The sequence below is a fragment of the Narcine bancroftii genome, chromosome 9, assembly GCF_036971445.1.
Source record: "Narcine bancroftii isolate sNarBan1 chromosome 9, sNarBan1.hap1, whole genome shotgun sequence".
NCBI classification, from domain to species: Eukaryota; Metazoa; Chordata; class Chondrichthyes; order Torpediniformes; family Narcinidae; genus Narcine; species Narcine bancroftii.
In genome coordinates, this window is record NC_091477.1 from 50,713,770 (window position 1) to 50,728,553 (window position 14,784).

General features: G+C 41.6%; 1 protein-coding gene across 7 annotated transcripts in view; it reads right to left on the reverse strand.

Moving 5' to 3' along the window:
* Positions 1–14,784, reverse strand: part of LOC138743612 (regulator of G-protein signaling 14-like) — a 105,949-nt gene that overhangs the window by 74,572 nt on the left and 16,593 nt on the right. For 6 of the 7 annotated variants that reach the window (XM_069899133.1, XM_069899131.1, XM_069899126.1 and 3 more), the window contains exon 2: positions 4,871–4,892. In XM_069899133.1, the coding sequence (XP_069755234.1) occupies positions 4,871–4,892 (22 nt within the window). Of the gene's footprint in view, positions 1–4,827; positions 4,893–14,784 lie in introns of all 7 variants that reach the window. The other variant, XM_069899129.1, reaches the window with a different exon arrangement.

The following is a 14,784-nucleotide window of genomic DNA, read 5'->3' on the forward strand; positions in this document are numbered from 1 at the left end:
GATGACAATCAGCCGGCGACCCAATTCCCTACACCTGACAGCCCCCCTTCCTGCTGCCCGCCGACCCAACTCCCCGCTGCCTGACAGCCCCCTGTCACGTGGGAGGTTGCCCACCCCTGGTACAGTTTTGTTGGGAAAATATTTTCCAATCCTTGTCTTCCAAATGATCCATTTGCAAAATGCTGATGCACTGCAGATAGCGAAGAAGCCCTGTTTCAAAGGGAACAATTCTGCAAAAAAATTTTTTTCTAATCAAGTCTACACACCAAACGATCCCCCTAGGAATCAACTGGCGACCCGCTGACAGGCACCCTCCCTGCTGGTGACAACTACCCTCCCCGCGAGCCGCACATTAGATGTCAAAGGGCCACATGTGGCTCGCGAGCCATGGTTTGGCCACCCCTGCCTTATACTATGCATACGAGCCACATAAAAAGATATCTGGACAGGTGATCATCAGCTTGGGCAGATTTGAGATGAAAGCAAGATTGAGGAGGGATTTCCCAAGTTAATTTCTGCAGAAATTATTCTGATAATGAAAAGGGTTTACAAAGCATCTCAATTTGAGGAAAGTGATGAGCTCTGAGTTGACCTGGCAGAATTTAATTTTTAATTTCATATATATTTATAGCTAAACAACTATTATTTAAGACATTTATTTATTTTGATTTTTATTCATTTGGATTTTCAATTTCATATAATCTCAAGTCTTCCTCACATTTACTAGAGTCCACATATTGATTAATTTTCATTCCTATTAATGGATTTTTTAAAAAATCAATTAATTTCCATGAGGTGAAATCAACATTCATTACTATTCGCCTATCACAATCAAAACCTGCTATTAAAGTCTGAACGAGTTGTAGGGCTAGAGAAGCGGAAGGCATTAATAACAGTGTGAGAACAATGGATGCACATTGTTTGAATTAAATGCACATCTGTAGCAAAGGCAGAGGTGAGGCAGTGGGCAAAACTCCTGTATTCATCTTTTAATTGCATTAAACACTATGTGATTTGTAAAATATCTAGGGTGGTCATTTGTCTGCATTTCCTGTGTGTCACTCATCTCCTGGTGCACATAGGAACATCTAGTTGATTTTGCAAACAAGCTATATCAAAGGCATTGGGTAGAATGTGATGGAACACGGTACTGCAGGGCATGTCCAGGGATTTCCTCATTGGGTTGGGCAGGCTGGCTCGCCTTTTGTACCTGTAGCCCCTCCACGTGGGACCCCCTGATAAAGGCCGAGAGTCCTAATCTCCTCCCTCATACCTGCCTTGGACGTGAGCCAGCAGCATGTCCGGGTCTTCTGATCAATAAAGCCTTTGACTCTTGCTTCATGTCTGTGAGTGGTCATTGATCACACCACAAAGACCTCACCTGCTCAGTGGACTCCTTATTTAAGGAAGGATGTCAGTGATTTGGTGACAGTTCAGAAAGCCTAAGAATAGGCTTCTGGAAATAGATGGGTTCAAACATGAGGACGGATTGAACAGGTTAAGCTTGTGAGCACTGGAGTTCTGAAGAAAGAGATGAAAGTTGATTGGAGTATATTCTAAAGGTTGCTAAGTGAGGCTGCATAAAGGGGATGTTTCCTCTTTGTGGTGGTATGTATATACTGTTCTGTATATAAGTGGCTGGTTCGTCAACTGAGGGCTCGATCTCCTGTAACTCCTCCGCCTGTGACCTGGCCATAAAGGTCAATCTCCCTTGCCCCTTCCTTTCATTCAAGCACATGGAATCGGGCCAGCTGAAATCTAATGTGTATTAAAGCCTATCATTGCTCACTCAGCCTTTGGAGTCATTGATAAAGCATATCACTCCTGTGAGAGAAACTGAACAAGAGGCCAGTGGTGATAGGTTTCCTCCATTGTATATAGTTATTGTTGACTACTGTATATATGGGGATGGCCCGCCCACTGATGATTCATACCCTATGACTCCTCCCCCGTGGACCTGGGCTATAAAGGTCGAGCCACCTCTCCCTTCCCTCCCTTCCTATACCTGGATCTGGGCCAGCAAGTTTCTTCTGTATATTAAAGCCTATCGTTCCCTCAGCCCAGTCTCTGTGGTTACTGGTAGTGCCATTGTTCAAAATTACAATCACCACTTAAGAGAGAAGTGTTGAAAAAAGAATCTCAGGGTTGTATCTGATGTCATGCCTGTTCATTGACAATAAATCTGAAATCTTTTCTTCTCACTCACACTTGTGAGTCTTTAGACCAGTCTGCTTCAAAGCACAGCAGAAGCAGAGTGAATATTTTTGAGGCACTTGATAATCAAGGAGGAGGAGAAGTTAAAAACACACGAGAGACTACAGATGCCTGAGTCAGGAACAAAGCACATTCAGCTGAAGGAGCTCAGTGAGTCAAGCAGTATTGAATAGAACATAGAGCAGAGGTACAATCAGCTCATGTTAAATGATAGAAGGTGTTTAATCAAGCAGGGTGGCCTTACGCCTACTCCTAACCTGTATGTTAAAAAAACATTCGGGGTGCTGCCAGAGCTACTGTGACAGCAGCACTGCTGCTGATGTACATCCGGGAGAGTAGGGAATGGACACACAATGTTGTTCCACAGGATCCTATTGCCCAGTCCCGAAGCCAACATTTCTGCACAGGCTGTTAAAGGAGCCGATGGTGATTTTAAAAAATATATCATAAAACCAAGGGTCTGTGACCAAAATGGTGCTGCCAGTGCTGGGCGGCATACTAAGAGTGGTCGGAGACTGGTGGAGTAGCAGGGTAGGGCACCAGAAACAGTGAGAACCCCCTCCCCCCACCCTCTCCATTAAGAAGGAAAGGCAGAGGAAACGACCCTGTGGGACGGCGACTACAGCAGCTGACTGACGAGGGGCTCAGCAGCTGAACAACCGATAGAGGCTGCAGGCTTTTGGCGACTTGTAGTCAAAGGCCCCACACAGGCTGTGGGCTGTTGGAGACTGGCTCATGGGACCTAGGTATTGGAACCGGGACTCAAGAGGGTGGTGAGGGAAAGAAGGGCCCCTGAAGGGCATGGGTGCTGAAGGCTTCCTGGTTGTAATGGATGTTTGAACCTGGAGCTTGGGTTTCCAGTCATTTCTGTGCAGCTGCAGAGTCTGGTGAGCACTGGAGGCGAATCCACGTACTCTCAGTGTCTCGGAAGGGACTCTCTCTTGCTTCCCTTTCTCCTATTGTTAGGGGCACTGGACAATGCTCATGGTGACACTTTGCCTTATGGCAGACAAAGGTTAAAGTATATCAGTATATTAAATTTTTCATGTATTATTACCCTTTGAACCTTCATATAAACAAACAGGTGATTTCTGGAGTGTCCTTCTGGAGATATGTTCAAGGTTGTAAACTACTTACTGCTTAGATCTTTTCTTCCTGAACTGGCTCCTCTCAGAAATTAATGTTCTGTATCATCAACATCTGGCCTCTTTCCTCTTCTCTGTTTAAGACAAGGTGATGATTCTGAAGTGCCCCGTCACTTCAGCTCCATAATTCCTGTTCATTTTTCTAACCAAGCCTCTTCTTCCCTTGAACGTTATTTCTCTCCTTGTTGTGCTCTTTCTTCCTTACTTTCCAATTCACTCATTCGCTAAGGATGGACCAGTCTGCCTATTTTCTTAAGCCTGACCTTTCAGATTGTTTTGCGGTAACCATAAGTAATGGCCCTGGTCGTAAGAACAATAATCCGCCACCAAATGTTGGCTGGGGCGCAATGGGCAGTACTATTGCTCTGCGCCCAAAGACTTTGCAACAGCAATCACTATTGCTGAGAATGCACTGTAATGTCTGGCTAGATTATTTACTCAGGTCTCAACAGGTGGAACAAAGAGATACGTAGCTGCATCCATCTTAGATTTCCTTAAATCAGAACACCTAACCTGACATTCAAGAGGAAGCTGGCTTCTCTCTCTGGGCTAGTGCAGTGCTAAGAAATATTGAGCATCAACAAATTGCTGATGACATTAAATCTGAAATACGAAGCTAAGAATCCTGGAAACACTCAGCCAATTAGGGCAGCATCTGTGCAGAAAGTTACAAAGCAAAACTTTCAGGTTGAAGACTCCTCATTGGAAGTGAGAAGTGGGGAAAATAAGTTAAACTGGAAAGACATGGATGGGTAGGATCAAAGGAATATCCCCAATAGGAATATCCCCAGTATAGGGGATATCCCAATGCATCCAGATAATTGATTACAGAAAGAGAGCACATAAAAGGTAACATGTTAAAGCTGTATAACTAAGCAATATGGATTTAGTTCAAACCCTAATCTCTACTTTCAGACTTTTATGATATAGGAATGATGATCAAGACAATAATAAAAGTGAGGTGAACAAAGCTAGGCAGTATATTTCATCAAAAAGGTTCAAAGGAATCTAGAAGTCATTCACAAAACAATGTTATACATGATTAGGCCAAATGGCTTTTTAAGGGCTGAAAGCAACAGATCATATGGGTGGGTGTATCCAGAATGGCAGAGTTAATTTGGCAATGCAGAGAAGGTCTCCTGCTGCCAGAGAACTGACTTTACTACATTAGCTGGAGCTAGCTGAAGGAGTGAGAGGGCTGTCACGCTCTGGCTCAGTGGCTAAGCTTGGAAAAGGAAAATAGTAGCTAGGTTCTCCTCTCTCAGTATACATTTTGACAACTTCTCCTCTCTGAAGGAGACAGGGGCCAGTCTGGGAGTAGTGACCCTTCTGACAGATCCAGCCCAGTGGTAGTACCTCAGAAGTTTGTTCACTTCATTATGTGTTGTCTAAGCCTGGGCATTTGTACCTGTTGCCAACAATATTCTTTAACCCCAAATACCCTGACATTCAAGTTTCTCAATCCTACCACAAACGGTGTCCATTCCTGGTCTCCACACCAGAATACTAACCTCCATCTGAAATGGCCATGGCCTAGAAAAAAAAAGCATAGAGAGCGATGAATGATTTTGCTGGAAAGGATTAAACACACAATTTTGTTTTACAGTATTCATGCACGTGCCAGCATTTGGTAATACCAACATCTAACTCCCTCTTCTAACCATTAGAAATACTAATAATGATCTTGCACGTGTCATATCACTTGTAACTCAGAAGTACAATTTGGTTCAAAAGCTCCTTTTCACAAACAATTCACTAATCGAACCCAGAAATGAGAAGTCAACTATGCTTACAATTCTTTGGGAGGCACTCACATCCCACTTTAAGCATTCCCTATGCCATCAGTGCCCTATGATTACAAAGGGATTGCTTAAGGTGGTATGTGAGTTGAAAGAAAAAGTTTGAAAACTACTGTTTTAATTGTACCTAGTTGACTCGTTTTGTGCACGGTTTCATAACTCCAAAGGAAATGGGCCAATGACAATTTTTTTCAAGCAAAATATTTCAATAACAATTGGGTCTAGAGCAGTGATTCTCAACCTTCCCTTCCCACTCACATCCCTCCTTTACTAATCACAGAGCACTGATGGCATAAAGTGGGATGTGAGTGGAAATAAAAAGGTTGAGAACCACTGGATTAGTCCTACTGCTTCATCGTTCCAGCTATCTAGGTTCGATCCCAGCCTCTGGTTCATGTACGAGCTAGAGTAGGCCATTCAACTGTGCTCCACCACGGGGAAGGCAACACCACCATTTAGCTTCTTTCTGCACCTGCATATTTACTCCATAGCACTATTTCCTCAGAGCTCCAATGACCCAAGTTTAATCCTAATGCTGACTATATGGAGTTTGCATGATTACATAAATTTCCTTGGGCATTCCAATGTCCTCCCATATCTCTAAAAAGTGCTGGTAGGTTATTAAATTGCTCTTAGGTGAGTTTTGGCAGAGGGAAGGCATGTAGAATATCATGTTAGAGGAGGTTAAATGGGGGAATGAAATTATTCAGTGTTCTCTGAGAATCAACATCGGTCTGAAGGGACAAGTGGCCTCTTCGTGTATGATGACATCATATAAAATATCTAACAATACCTTAAATGTTAAATGTTTCTGTGACAAGCCATTGAAATATTTTCACTGACTTTAAGACAATTGTCATTGGATCAAACATCAGGTTATACTGCTTGCTAAACTTTACATTGTCCCTCTAGGAGTAATAAGGAATACAGAATGTAAGATCTTCAGTTAAACAAGACATCACTCTGGAGAATAAGGAGACAATGGGTTAAAAATGGTTAAACTGGAGAAAACTGAAAAGAAGAACTAAGGGCAGTTTTCAGGGGTGATTGGAAGGTGTTAGTGAATAATTATCACAAACCTAAACCATATTGAGACCTCTATCATGTTTAGACATAGGAATAGAGGAAGTGGTATCACAATCAGATGATGACACCAGAAGAGGAAATATTACCAATTGTTTTAAAGATTAAAAGTTACTCCAAAGTGGAACACAATAAAATATTGCAAAGATCAATTTTCAAAAAAAAATAGTTGATGCATTGCCCAAGTAAAGGTTGATTAAGTCAAAAGTTCTCAGTTCATTAAAGCCAGTACCTTGCCTGGTAATAAAGACAGATACATACACAGAAATCAATAGACTCGACTTTGATATACACAGACATATCTATTCAGAAAGTGCTTAGGTACCTTCTCCAAAAAGGCAAAGAGTCTGAGGGTGTGGAAAGAGTAGACATGGAGAAAACGTTGAAGAAAGGAAAGACAAATATTGTTGATGCCAGACCCTTGAGCAAACAATGATGTGTTGGAGGGATATTGTTGCTATCTCCCCTTCCCACATTAGTCTCCATCTAGGATCCTGACCCAATAGGTTGACTTCCATTTCTATCTAATACTTGCTTACTGACCCAGAACTCCTACAGCAACTCATTGTTTGGATGGAAAAGTTGTTTCCCAGGGAGCTGAGGAAAATTAATTTTTTAAATGTAAAAAAATATTTAGACATGCACAGGGCATTTCGTTCCACGAGTCCATGCAGGCAAAATGACACCTAATTATCCTACACTCCTGGTATATTGAATGGTGGCATGAAACTGGAGCCCCCGGGAAAAACTCACATAGACACTGGTGCTGTAAAGGCGTTGAGCTAACTGCTACGCCAATATAATGAGAGAGAGAGAGAGAGAGAGAGAGAGAGAGAGAAAGAGAGAGAGAGAGATTAAAATGCAGAGCTGCATCAGCAGCTGAAACAAATATCCTTGGTACTTGTAAGGATAGGTGACACAAATTCATGAGGCAGAAAGCTCAGGAGGGTAAACTAATAAGGTTGTTTCTCCATTGAATTGTGAGTTAGTCATTAAAGAGGAGGCATGGTTTGATAAGGCATAAAAATAAGAAGCTATTGTACGATGTTATGGCTCATAGTAATACATATTCACATGGAGTGAAGTGTGGTTAATTAGCAGGAAACAGAGATGGAATTATCACAAACAGATCATCATGGAATTATCACAAACAGATCATCATACTTCTCAGGTTTTTTTTCCCAAATCCCAATTCAATGAATTCTGCATCCAAAATTAAACTAAGTTCTTCTTTCATTACCTTCACTTACTTGCTCAATGCGCTGGCTGAAGATATTCACCTCAGACTGTGGAATCTTTCTCATGTCTTCTGATCCACATGGACCCCTCCCTCTGGCTTATGAACTCTCCAGATCTATTCCTCTCTAACTGCTAATACGACATTGACTGACTTAATTGAGTAGGCACTCAATTTGACTTTCCCCCTGCTGAATTTGTAACACTCTGCTCACTGAGGATCAATCTCAATATGGCTGTGAAATTTGTTGACAAGGAATATTATTGTAGTTTGGAAAGCTGATCTCAACTCTTCAGAGGCTGAACATCAGTTCACAGAATCCCCCTTTTACTTCAGAATAGATCACGAATGCAGCATGAACATCAGACCATTGTTGTACTTGCCTGGTCTCCTCAGGAGATCTTCCCTCCACAGCCTCCAGCCTCATGATCCCAGAGCTTTACTTCTTCTAGCTCCACCCCAGATCAATGGACAATGATGGAAGACCCATTTCTTCAGCTCATTCATGTCCAAATGAACTTCAATCTTCCTACCTACTATCCTTTCATCCCTCATGCAGACTCTTTCCATGAGATCTCTAACAACACCTGCCATTTTGATGGCTTGATTTCACCATTGATCTTCTCCTACATCTCTACATCAGAATGGTCCATGTTCCCTTCACTTCTTCTCTGAACAGAGGACCAACCAGTTTCTCTCCACTACATTCATTCACTTGGCTCAATTCGTTCTTTGGTTGAACAAAAATTCACTGAATTCCTCCAAGTCAAAGGACAACTATTGGAGCTTACATGGGAACTATGCCTGTCTCCATGTGAAATAAATGGAACAATATCTGCCTCACCTCTTTTTTTCCAGAACATTAAATGTTGTGGCTGCCTTTTGTTCTTGCACAGAACATCAATACCCATCCAATTCTCATTTTCTCACTGTTACAAGTCCAAAGGTCCCCAAACCCAACAGCAATAGATATACACCAGTACAAAGGGTTACTTATACAAAAGTTGCTTTTAATTGTCTTTGAACATGAAAATAGAATCACACTTTAACTTATAACTATCAACTTACTTAACCTACTTAACCCCCTCCTAATTTTAAGTGCAGGTGTGTGTAAAGTTTAGAAAAGTTGTTTGGTTCACAGTCCAATCTCACTGGTTGCAGGTAATTATTGTACTGTGCACAGAAGTTAGCGTTAATAAAGTTCACCAGGCTTTGGTGCTTAACAGGTAAATGATTACCACTCAGGAAGGTTCTTGTTAGTTTTCAGATAGAGAGTTTTCTCATTCCAGGACAGCCACTCCAGTGTCTTGCTGACGAAACTTGCCCCCTTTCAGGTTTCTCCAGATAACTTCTTTCTTTCAGGTCACCACAGAGTTCCTTCCTGTTTCTCCAATTCCAAGGGGAACACCGGACATCCAGTCCTCCCCTTTGACCAGGCCGTCTTCGAAAGCTTGTCAGCTTGTCCCTTTGGAACCAAAATCTGTGTCTCTCCTCTCTCTCACTCCCTCCCACTCTGAGAGCAAAGCTGTTCTGCTTCTACCTGCAAAGATTACATGCTCTTCCAGACATCAAACTGTTTTCCAGACAAACTGCCACTGTATGTTGTTACTTCATTGGCTTTTGCAAAATAACAGTCCATCATGAGTCTGTGAGCACTCTGCAAAACTCCTGCAAAAATTCTGTTTGAAAGGGTTTGTGTGTGACCTTTTCTAACAAACCTTTCCCAATTTATCTCCCAAGTGCCTCTATATACTCTGTCACATCACATTCTCTGACTTTTTCATTCCACTTTCTTGATTTCCCTATCTCTATCTCAAAGAGACCAATACCTAGTAGAAGCCTACCATTCACGCAACTACATCTCCTCACCCTGCTTCTTTTAGGACTCTATTTGGGCGATAAAACTTTTCACACCAGTGCATTGGGAAAGCCTTACTTTAGTGCTAACTCAAAGTTCAATGTTCTGATATATTGTCAGAGTACATACATGACATCACATATAATCCTGAGATTGATTTTTTTGCAGCCCATGTAGAATTTCTACTTATCAGTAGTGCAAAAAAAAACTTCTCAAGAAAAGATACATGCACAAAAGAGAAATGTAAATAAGAAGGAATTGCTAACAAACTGTGCAATACAGAAAATAAATATTCAATAATAAATAATGTGATAAGTAAGTCTCTGTGGTAAGCCACTGTCATGCTATGATTGGCAGCTGCCAGCTGGACATGCCTCCCAAATTGATCCTACCCATAGCCCTTTGCATGCTCCCCATTCCACTCAGCCTTGATCAGTCAATGAGGTTGCTAGCTGTTCCAGTCTATAGTTAATAAAAGCCTTTCACCAGTTTCACAGGTTCAGTCCTTTGTGATTATTGACGGTGCATCAGTCTCTGTTTGAGATTGTTGTTGAGGAGTCTGATTGTGGCAGGGTAGCAACCATTCCTGAACCTGATGATACGAGTCCTGTGGGACCTACACCTCTTTCCCGAAGGCAGCACCTAGAATAGCATATGTCCTGGGTGGTGTGGATCCTTGATAATTTCTGCTGCTCTCCGATGGCAGCATTCCCTGTAGATTTTCTCGATGGTGGAGTAAATTTTGCCTGTGATGTACTGGGCTGTATCCATTACCTTTTGCAGGGCTTTCCTCTGTGCTGGTTATGTTCTGGTGGAAATTGGGCAGGGTTTTCTTGAGACGGACCTGGTTAAAGTCTCTGACAGTGATTTGTAGTGGGTCGGGGTGGACGTCTCTTGTTTATTGAGCACATTATGCAGCTCAGCAAGTGCCTGTTGGTAATTGGCATCAAGACAGATATAAATTCCAGGAAGAATAATTTATGAGATTTCTCAGGGTAGATAGAAGGGCTTGCATTTAATCGAGCTTTGCTCTAAGGCATTGGAGCAGGAGTTTGACGTGACCCAAATGTCCGTACACCAGCCAGTATTAACTAAAAAGCATACACTGCTCCCTCTTTCTTTACCAGAATCTGAGTTCTGATCCAATTTATGAATTGTGAAACCTTCTGGGTGGATTGCAGCATCTAGTGTGTTCTCAGTTAGCCAGGTGTCAGTGCAGCAGATAACTGAGATTTGTCTCACCTGTCTCTGATAAAGCAGCTTTGCTTCCTTCTATCATAGATCCAAGGACTGTCAATCATTTATATTTCAGTTACCATAAATGTGGTTTCAATCCATTCCCTCCCACCCTGAGCAAGGTTAGGGTTCCTCATAGCCCAGCAACATCCAAACTCAATGGATCTTCCTTCATAATCTCTATAACCTTAAGTAAGATGCTCCACCAGCTGTATCTTTCCCCCCCCCCCCCTTTTTGACACACCTCACGGACCATTTCTTCTATAGCTCACTGGTTGGTTCTTCCTATCTTCACGAACAACCTCCCATGCAATCAACACAAACATAACACAAGAGTCAGTTTACAGGGGCCAATTATCCTACCAACCAGTACATTCAAGTCTGAATCCTACAATGAAGAAAGCTGGAAAAATAAAGTGGAATAATCCTTTGAGTTTAAGAGTTAAAGAATTGATCTCATTGAAACATATAAAACTCTCAAGGAGTGTGGCAGGATTGGAACTGAGATGATGCTTCTTCTGGTTGTGGAGTCCAGAACTTGGAGTTACAATTGAATTCATTTGGTTTGAACTGAATTGAGGAGAGATTTCTTCTCTCAAATGGCTACAAAGCTTTGAGGTGTTGTTTACTGAGTATACTGAAAAAAAAAGATGGAATAGTCTTTGGATTCTAAGCTACAAGTTGAAATGTTGAACAAAGAGAACCTGGAAAGACTTAACAAGTCAGGTAGCATCCATGGAGAGAAATGGTCAGTCAATGTTTTGTGTCAGGGCCTTTTTTTTTTGAGACTGAGGTGTGAAGGAGAGATCAGGTACTAACTTGTCCATCCTTCTGTCCCTCTGCTGGACTCTCTCATGAACTGTGCTGAAGAGGGCCTTGGATACATTGTGCATCTGGTCCTGCAGGACAGGCTAACCTATGAACAGCAAACCCATTCACCTGACTGAGTTTGGGAGTGTTATCGAACTTGGTAAGTACAAACATTTTCTCAAGGAATACTACTCTATTTTATTTTTTTAATGATTCATTGACATTTTAAGGTGTTTCTAATCAATATCTTTCATTCAGTAATTTTTTTGTTGCTTTTGCTTATCCATGCTTTGTAAAGGTATTTTGATTGTCAAAAGTCATTCTTAATCTGTTCAGAAGATTTTGACAGTAGCAAGGTTAAAGACACCATATGAGGCCCACTTGTCACTTGAGCTCACCCTGCCTTTTGGGATGTCACCGTGGAGGCTTAGCTTGCTTAGAATATGATGGGCAGAGACCATGAAGAGCTCTTGTGGTCCAGGATAAACTGACCTATCTTAGTGATCAGAACAAAGCTCCAAATCTGGATAATTCCATTTTGATACAAATTAACAAAACAAAAATGGCAAATAGAATGTCATGCAAATTGGTAAACCAATTGACAGTTAACATTACCAGCAAACCTCTCCCGGGTTTGGTTAGTCCATAAGTAAGAAATCATAACATAAGAACATAATAAGAGCAGGAGTTGGCCATCTGGCCCATCGAGTCTTCTCTGCCATTTAATAAGATCATGCCTGATCTGACTTTGGACTCAGCTCCACTTATCTGTCTGTTTCCAATAATCCTCAATTCTCCTCTTCTTCAAAAATCTAAAATGCATTTAATGACAGCCTCCACTGTGATCCAGTGATCATTTGGGGAAGTTGGGGGGTGGGGGGATTGGAAAATCAGAGATAGAGAGGGTGAGCAAATTTAAGTTCTTGGGAGTCACTAGCTCCAAAGATCTTTCCCAGACCCAATACACTAAAAGCATCATGAAAAAATGCACATCAATGCCTCTACTTCCTCAGGAGTTTGCAGAGGTTTGGTATGACATCAGAAACCCTGGCAAATTTCTACAGATGTGCAGAGGAAACTATGCTGTTTGACTGTGTCATGGTCTAGGGTAGAGACATAAGAACATAAGAAATAGGGGCAGGAATCGGCCATCCAGCCCATCGAACCTGCTCCGCCATTCAATGCTCATGGCTGATCTGATCATTGGACTCAACTCCACCTACCTACCTTTTCCCCATATCCCTTAATTCCTTTTTTATTAAAAATCAATCTAACTGAACCTTAAATAAGTTTAAATGAAGTAGCCTCAACTGTTTCCCTGGGCAGAGAATTCCAGATTCACTACTCTCTGGAAAAAAACATTTTTTCCTCATCTCCATCTTAAATCTACTCCCCTGAATCATGAGGCTGTGTCCCCTAGTTCTGGTCTACCTACCAGTGAAAAAAATTTTCCTGCCACTATCTTATTTATCCTTTTCATAATTTTATATGTTTCTATAAGATTTCCTTTCATTCTTCTGAATTCAAGGGAGATTAATCCCAGGTGATTTTGTCTCTCCTCGTAGGTCAACCCCTCTTCTCCGGGATCAACCTGGTGAACCTCCTCTACTCTGCCTCCGAGGCCAGTACATCCTTCCTCAAGTAAGGAGACCAGAACTGCACACAGTACTCTAGGTGCGGCCTCACCAGTACCTTGTACAGTTGCAGCATGACCTCCCTGCTCTTGAATTCAATTCTTCTAGCGATGGCCAACGTTCCATTTACCTTCTTAATAACTTTTTGTAACTGCAACCCAACTTTTTGTGATTCACGCTCAAGCACTCCCAAATCCTTCTGCACAGAAGCATGTTGCAGCCTTTCTCCATTTAAATAATAATCTGCTCTTCTATTTTTCCTACCAAAGTGGATGACCTCACATTTACTAATGTACTCCATCTGCCAGACCTTTGCCCACTCACCTAACTTAACTCTATCCTTCTGCAGCCTCTCCACATCCTCTGTACAATTTGCTTTTCCACTTAATTTAGTATCATCCATAAATTTGGCTACACGGCACTCTGTCCCTTCTTCCATATCATCAATGTAAACGGTGAACAGCTGCGGGCCCAGCACGGACCCCTGCGGCCCCCCACTTACCACTGTCTGCCAATCAGAAAAACACCCATTTATTCCCGACTCTCTGCCTGCTGTCAAGTAACCAATCCTCAATCCATGCCAATATACTTCTCCTAAGCCATTAATCTGTATCTTATTGATAGTCTCCTGTGTGGCACCTTATGAAACACCTTCTGGAAATTCAAATATACAACATTAACCTTTTCTCCTCTATCAACTGCACCCATTATATCCTCAAAGAACTTCAGCAAATTTATCAAACAAGTCCTGCCCTTTCTGAATCCATGCTGCATCTGCCTGATGGAACCCCTTCATTCTAAATGTCTTGCTATTTCAACCTCAATGACAGCTTCAAGCATTTTCCCGACTACAGGCATTAAGCTAACTGGCCTACATCCCTTCTTAAAAAGTGGTGTGTCATTTGCTGTCTTCTAATCTGCCAGGACCTGCCCAGAGACCAGAGAATTTCAGTAAATGACGACCAAATCATTGATTATAACTCCCACCATTTCCTTCAGTACCCTGGGATGCATCCCATCAGGACATGGGGATCTGTCCAGTTTCAATCCCATTAGTTTGCTCTTCACTATCTCTTTTATAACTATTACTTTTTCGAGGCCCTCACCACATCCCTATCACCATTCTTTGGCATACTGGACATTTCTTCCACCGTGAAGACTGACACAAAATATTTGTTCAATTCCTCGCCCATTTCCTCATTACTCAACTCAATCTCCCTTTCTCATCTTCGAAGGGTCCTATGTTGACTCTAGTCATCCTCTTCTATTTTATATATTTATAATTTTTTTTGTTTTATATTTTGTGCTAATTTACCTTCAGAGTCCTTTTTCCTTTTCTTTATTTCTCATTTAATTTTCTTTGTTACCTTTTAAAAGTTTTCCCAATCCTTCAATTTCCCACTATTCTTGGCCACTTTGTATACAATCTTTTAATTTTACACTTTCCTTTATTTCCTTAGTTAACCAAGGCTGACTCTTATTTTGACTCTTACCGCCCTTATTTTTAAAACAGGAATATATTTTTTTGAGCTCTGTGAAAAATCTCTGAAAGTCTTCCACTGTTCCACTGTGCTCCCAGTCCACGCTGACCAATTCCTCCCTCTTCCTGTTATAGTCTCACCTGAACAAGCATAATACTCGAGTTTTAGATTTAACTATTGCACCCTCCATCTGTATGAAAAATTCAATCAAAATGTGATCGCTTTTTCCAAGAGGGATCCTAGCTACTGGATCGTTAATTTTACCTATCTCATTGCAGAATGCTAGA